This window comes from Triturus cristatus, chromosome 7 (assembly GCF_964204655.1).
Source record: "Triturus cristatus chromosome 7, aTriCri1.1, whole genome shotgun sequence".
In the NCBI taxonomy this organism is placed as follows: domain Eukaryota; kingdom Metazoa; phylum Chordata; class Amphibia; order Caudata; family Salamandridae; genus Triturus; species Triturus cristatus.
The window spans coordinates 514,521,395-514,528,683 of NC_140590.1; the positions used below are offsets into that span (position 1 = coordinate 514,521,395).

General features: G+C 51.7%; 1 protein-coding gene across 1 annotated transcript; it reads left to right on the plus strand.

Annotated features, from left to right (window-relative positions):
* The first annotated feature begins 5,308 nt into the window (after positions 1-5,308).
* LOC146809996 (endogenous retrovirus group PABLB member 1 Env polyprotein-like) lies at positions 5,309-6,847 on the plus strand. Its single transcript, XM_085614402.1, has one exon. It carries the CDS (start codon positions 5,309-5,311, stop codon positions 6,845-6,847), a length of 1,539 nt encoding a protein of 512 aa, XP_085470528.1.
* Positions 6,848-7,289: the final 442 nt, after the last annotated feature.

The following is a 7,289-nucleotide window of genomic DNA, read 5'->3' on the forward strand; positions in this document are numbered from 1 at the left end:
CGAGCCGGAATCGATAAGATAGTAAGGACACTAGTAGAGCGAAAGGAAAGGGAGGAGTATATAACAGACATGTATAACTCGTATGCCGACAACCACAGACGACACTTCGTCGTACGACTTTGTTATCACGCCCTGAATACATATGAGGATAGGTACCACGATAAAGGTCCAGAAGGCTTAGCGACCCTATATAGGAAGGTAGACATTGGGGAAGGAGGAGAGGGCGATGTGACGGACCTCTTAACTCGTACACTCGAGGTCTCCCGGCATCTTAACGAACACAGACAGACAACCAAAGCAGAGACCCCCATAGCGACTGAACCCCAGGCAGGAAGGGCTGATACCATGATGCCCATCAAAGAAGCCGCCCCCTACTGGGTCCCCCCACGAGGTCAGGGAACACACGACGACATCAACCACCAAGATGCGAAAGGAAGGGTTGTATATAACTGGGTCTACCAGCCATGGGACCGACAAGACATTTTGACCTTTAGAAAAACCCTACCCGACTTAAGAAAGAACCCAACTGCCTTCTACACCGAACTAGGTACAGCCTTAGGTTCAACAATAATGACCTTAGCAGATATCGACTTGTTCTTCGGGTTATGTCTGCCGGCTGATGTGTGGAAGCAAATCCGGAAAGTCGACCACGCTGAGCCGTTCGGATATACCTGGGTACAACTCGATACCATAGATAAACAGCGAGAACCGGGACAAAAACCCCCAAAAGCCATATTGGAGCTCCCAGACAAGATTGTACAGAAATTGAAGACTCTAATCCCAGAAAGAAAGGTAGACTGGTCGATAGTGACGGCTTGTCGCCAGAAACCCCAGGAGGATGTGTCTGAATACTTCTCTCGATTCGAGACAGTGTTTTCCGATTATAGTGGCCAGGACATGACCACTGTAACCGGACACCACCTCTTTGTCCAGAATTACGTGAAGGGTCTGTCACAAGAAGTCTCCCAGCAGCTACAGACCAGCGAAAGTAGTTGGGCAGCCTCCAAACCCGCAGCTATCCTTCAGATGGCCCAATACTACGAACACCAAAAGAATGAGAGCGATAGGGCGTCCGAAAGAAAGAAAAAGGAACTGAAGGAAAGAGTAATGATAGCTCAGTTACAAGGGGTGACCATAGGAAGGGAGCCTCCCAAAGGAAATTACCAACAGACCGCTCCTAGAAAGCTACCCCCTAGAGACCATACACCTGCACCCTACGCTGGACGAAGAGACTTAGACGGGAACCAATGTGCGTTCTGTAGAGGGTTCGGACACTGGAAATCTCAGTGCCCGGTCCTTCTGGAAATTAACAGAAATAGAGACACCAGAGACATAGCACATGACCCCAGAAGTAGAGGACAGGGACGAGGGTACACGAACGACGCCACAAACGACAGGCCAGGCAGACCAAACACCTTTGACCGCCCCCGACAGAACCAGTGCCAGCAGTCCGACTACGAGAACACCCATGACTTTGCATAGGACCGCCAGGGGCAAGGGAGGGATCCAGTCGAACTCCGTGTTGACCAGCAAGGTCCTTACGTCACTGCTAAGGTCTTGGGCACAAAGTCTCCATTTTTGGTAGATACTGGGGCGACACGTAGTGCGTTATCTAAACGACTGATTCCTAGGGCACCCTTGTCTGGCTCACACGTAACCTCAATAGGCTTTGATGGAACGCCCTCCACTAACCCCTTGTCAGCACCAATCTCCTTTGACTTAGAAGGTAACACCACTGATACGACATTCCTGCTCTCCTCCAACACCCCCGATGCTATCATGGGACTTGATTTGCTAAAACATTTCCGAGCTACCATCAGATGTTCCCCAGACGGAGTTCGAGTCATCCTGCACGATAACCCCGATCTGTTCAGGCCTTGTCTCACACGACGTACGTTCTCTATAACCGATGCTGACCTGTCCCTACTCGACACGTTACCCTCACATCTATGGGCTAAAACCGACTCAGATGTAGGGCGCATGGTGATCGACCCTGTACACATAACCGTCCGACCGGACGCAGTGCTCCCAAAGCTTTCACAGTATCGGATATCGCCCGAAGGCGAGAAGTCATTGGTGGAAATCATCCAGTCCCTAGTCGATGCAGGAGTGGTAGAAGAATTAGTCAGTAATGTTTGCAACAGCCCTATCCTACCTATTGTAAAGAAGCAAGGCGAGGGAGACGAGAAAGCATACCGCTTCATTGTTGACTTGCGAGAGGTTAACAAAGTAGTCATACCCCAGTACCCCGTGGTCTCGGACATCACCACCATCCTCACCCTGATTCCGTCCACTGCCACCACCTTTACCGTTATTGATCTCAAGAACGCATTCTTTTCCATCCCCATCCACCCAGACAGCCGCTACCTGTTCGGCTTCACCCTAAAAGCCCGTTCATACAGATTCTGTAGGGCACCCCAAGGCTACACTGAGAGCCCCAGCATCTATAGCCAAGCCCTCAAGAGGCAACTAGATGCAGTCCAACTACCAGATGGAGTGGTGTTAATACAGTACGTCGATGACATTCTTCTGGCGGCCGACACCACTCCACTTGCAATTACAGCCACCATTCACCTCCTCCACTTCCTTGCGGAGAACGGTCACAAGGTCTCCAGGAAGAAGTTACAATTCTGCCAACCTCAAGTGACATACCTAGGCCACCTCCTATCCAAAGACGGGAGGAAACTTACACCTGACCGAATTCAGACCATCTTAGAAACCCCTGTCCCCAAAACTCAGAAGCAAGTGCGGTCCCTGGTTGGTCTCACCTCCTTCTGTCGACAGTGGTTGCCAAACTTCAACCTCATTGTAAAACCTCTGCTTTCCCTGCTGGCTAAAGACGTCCCCTTCCCCCTCCCCTGGACACCCGAATGCCAGTCCTCCTTCAAAGAATTGCGAGATGCCCTTTGTTCAGCACCAGTCCTAGGAACCCCAGACTACACTAAACCTTTCTCCCTCTTCACCCACTAAAGGGAGGGGTGCGCGTTGTCTGTTCTAACCCAGTCCATAGGTCCTAAACAACGCCCTTGTGCCTACTTCTCTGCCACTCTTGACCCTGTAGCCAGAGCTTTGCCCGCCTGCCTTCGAGCAGTAGCCGCCGCTGCTGTCTCTATCCGGCAAAGTGAGGGGATCATGCTCTCGAACCCCCTCACTGTGTTAGTACCCCATGCGGTTGACACCCTCCTGAACCAGACCAAGACTCAGCACCTGACTAGCGCACGACTGACTGGTTATGAACTGACTCTGCTTGCACCCCACATCACATTGAAACGATGCACCACTCTGAATCCAGCTACTCTACTACCTCTCCCTGACACTGACCCCAATGCGTCCTCTATACATGACTGCGTGACCCTCACCGACGAACAGACCAAGAGTAGGGTTGACCTCCGAGATACTGCCTTCCCGGACCCTGACGGAGAACGGTGGGTAGATGGCTCATGCGTCAAGCTCCCCGATGGCACCACCTCAGCCGCCTATGCAGTTACCACGGCCCGAACAGTTGTTGAGACAGCCCGCATCACATAGCGATCCGCACAGGCGGCTGAACTGATTGCTCTCACCCGAGCATGCATCCTAGCAGCGGGGACAACCGCAAACATTTACACTGACAGCCAGTATGCCTTCGGGGTAGTTCACCACTTTGGGCTCCTATGGAAAGAGAGGGGATTCCTGACTTCACATGGCACACCCATCTTACATGGAGATCTAGTCTCCACTTTGACCGAGGCAGTCCTCCTCCCCACACGGCTAGCTGTGATCAAATGCCAGGCACACAAGAAGGTGACAGACATTATAGGACAGGGAAATGCTCTGGCTGACATTACTGCCCGAACCACAGCCGAGAATAGGTCCACGACCCGCATGTATGTGACCAGGTCACAAACTGAGAAGTGGAAGGATGCTAGAGAAACGATTAGGGACATCCAATTAGCCAGCTCACCACACGAATTGACTGAATGGGCACGGGAGGGATTGAAGGACGATGACGGTTGCTGGCGAACTAAAGACTCGAACAAATGGTTGCTACCTGACTCATACTTGATCCCCATGCTGACCATGGCACACTCCCCCGCACACATAGGGTCTGCCCCCATGATCGAACTCATCTCCAAAGTTTGGCACAATGACAAGATCCCAGACTCAGCCAAACGTCTGGTCCAACAATGCCTGGTATGCCTCCAACACAACCCTGGGAAAGGAACTGCTGTACCCCGGGGAGGGTTTGGGGTTCCTAATCACCCCTTTGAAGTCCTACAAATGGACTACATCCAATTAGAAAGGTGCCAAGGTTTGAAGTACGTACTTGTCGTTGTGTGTGCCTTCAGCAAGTGGGTGGAAGCCTACCCAACCCGCGACAACACTGCTATGACTACCGCAAAAGTATTGCTGAAAGAATTCTTCCCCCGTTACGGCCTTTGTCGAATTCTGTGGAGCGACAACGGCCCCCACTTCATAGCCGAAGTTATCCAACTCATCCTAAAGGGGTTGGGTGTAAAACAAAAGTTCCATGCGGTCTTCCACCCCCAATCTGCAGGCTTGGTTGAGCGACATAATGCCATATTGAAGCTCAAAATAGCCAAAATAGTTGCCACCACAGGACTGAAATGGCCAGACGCCCTCCCGCTAGCATTGCTATCAATGCGTTCCACTCCTACCAAACACCACTTAACCCCCTACGAGGTTGTCTTCGGGCGGCCCATGAACCTTTGGACCGCACCAAAACCGACATCCATCCACGACGTCCCGGACGCCCTCATGTCTGACTATTTGTACAACCTAACTAAAACGTTGTCTGTTATCCATCAGCAGGTGCTGCAAGCCATTCCCGATGCTTCCAGGGGCCCCGGGCACGACATCCAACCCGGTGACTTTGTCTTAGTGTGTAACTTCCAGCGCACCAAGAGTCTGGAGCCCCGCTGGACGGGCCCCCTGCAAGTCCTAATCACCACCCGAACAGCTCTTCGAGTGGAGGGGAAGCGTAATTGGCTGCACGCACATCATTGTAAGAAGATATCACCGACCCTGACGACAACCGACAACATCACCGCCCAAGAGGAACCCCTGGACAAAGACCGACCATCCCTGAGCTGCTACCCGGATACAGAGACACTTGAATTAATGAAATATCCCGATCCCACTGTGCCATCCAAGGAAGGGTATAACCTGCGACGAAAGGAGGAAACCTCGGCTAAGCAGACCACGAACTAAGTCGAAATCTCAAAACGGCAGCCTAATCACCCCAAAGGCCTCCAGAAGAGAAATTAAACAAAGTCTGTGGTTCTGCCCGCTACCGAGTCCCTTGAAGATGATGGAAGCACCCGACATGAAGATGATGGAAGCAACCGGACGTCCGAAGATCCACTACAAAAACCCAAAGACTGACAAAATGCACAGCTCAAAGACTATTGCACTTTTTATTACCCTTCTCTTTTGCCTTCTCCTCATGGTCACCTTCTGGATCATGGAGGAGAGCGCACCCGCTCATAAGACATTGCTGACCACCGTTCAACCTACCACCATGAAAGAACACCATCTGATCTCACTTTCACCCCAACTCCGAGAAAGGCGTAAGGAGTTCTGGAATAACTCTTTTGTGCAGTTGCTCCACCAACACAATCTTGCCGCCAATGCCACTAATTGCTGGATCTGTGGATTGCTACCACATGCCACTGGACACTCTATCCCTTTCATCCCTTCACCTTTTTCTGTCCATGGTTCCTGCCTCGCCTGGCTAATCCTCCTGCAAGAAAGCTACAAGGACAATGCCACTTCCGGTAAAACTGTGTCACACTTCTACCATGGGTTCTGGCTGAACAAAACTGGAAAAACTTCTGCCCCCTTCTGTCCTCTAAGATCAAACACTTCCTTTCACATGGACATCCCTGCCAAAGAACGAGTTGAAATGCAGGTGTTCAACAACCCAGCCAGACCCACCTTCTCTTACCTCCGGAAACGAACGGCCGCCACCCTAACAGTGGCCCTATCCGTCATCAACATCACTGGACTTGTGTGCCTCGAAGGCCTGGGGGCGCAGCTGGTGGGCCACAGCTCCTGCCTCATCACCCGAACATTGGACTCAGTTGATCCACCCTCCTTTGTTACCTCCCCAAATATGTACTTCGTCTGTGGTACTAAGGCCTACACCTGGCTTCCGAAAGGTTGGGGAGGCACCTGCTACATCGCTTTTGTCCTTCCTCCGACATATGTGGCTCCAGCAAACCATCACCGACAGAAACGCGCCAAAGACATTGTGCAAGCCGACTCCACCGGAGCACAGTTCATGGACGCAGTAAAAGGACTTGTTCCACTTTGGGGCCCAATGGCAAACAGCCGTGCCATCCGCCACTTAACCCAGGCAGTCGAAACAACAATGAACATTACAGCCGGCATCCTCACCAACAACACCGCTGAGCTTCAGGCCGTCCGCCTGGTAGCTCTTCAGAACCGCCTCGTTCTAGACGTAGTTCTGGCCGATCGTGGAGGAGCATGCCGCATCATTGGGTCCAGCTGTTGTACCTACGTACCGGATAACTCACCCTCAGTCTACAAGGCGATTGAACACCTCCACAGACTTTCCGCAGAGGTTCATCAGGAGCAAGAAGGATGGTCGCTTGGGAGTTGGTTTTGGGACACTATTAAAAGTTGGGGGTGGAGGTTGTTTACGTTTATCCTGATACCAATCGTGATACTATGTGGTTGCTGCCTGGGTATTCAATGCTTGCCACCTCTGTGTTCACTTTTTACAAACTGTATCTGTCCTAAGACTCTGGACTTTGAAGCCGAACGTATGAAAGCTTTGTATGAAGTAGAAATGCGTAATATTATGGGGATAGATCCGAACTAAGCAAGCTGGCGAGATATGTTAAAAGGGAGGACTCTGGAAATTTAGTTCGTATCTGAACATTATCTGCGCCATCTTGTCTTTCCCCAGCACCACACGCAAAAACACACGGCAGCCATTTTAGGCACCATTGCCTCTCTCCCTGCTCATTGTCGATCGCCAACGCGTCCCCCTAGCGCTGCGAACATCCCCCAACATGCTGACCACCCCCGCTCTCTCATACACGGGCCATAAACCCTCTCCTTCTGCGCGACCCTGCCATGGAACCACATCCCACGCCTGACCGACATCCCATACATGGTCATACATCTCTTTGATAACCCCCTTCCTCTTCGCCCGATTGTCCGGGCCGATCCCAGGCCATCACCTAGCCCTGTGGATGCAGTTTATTGCCCCTACTGTAAGGGAAACACCCCACATCAAAGGGATTACAGTAGATCAAGGC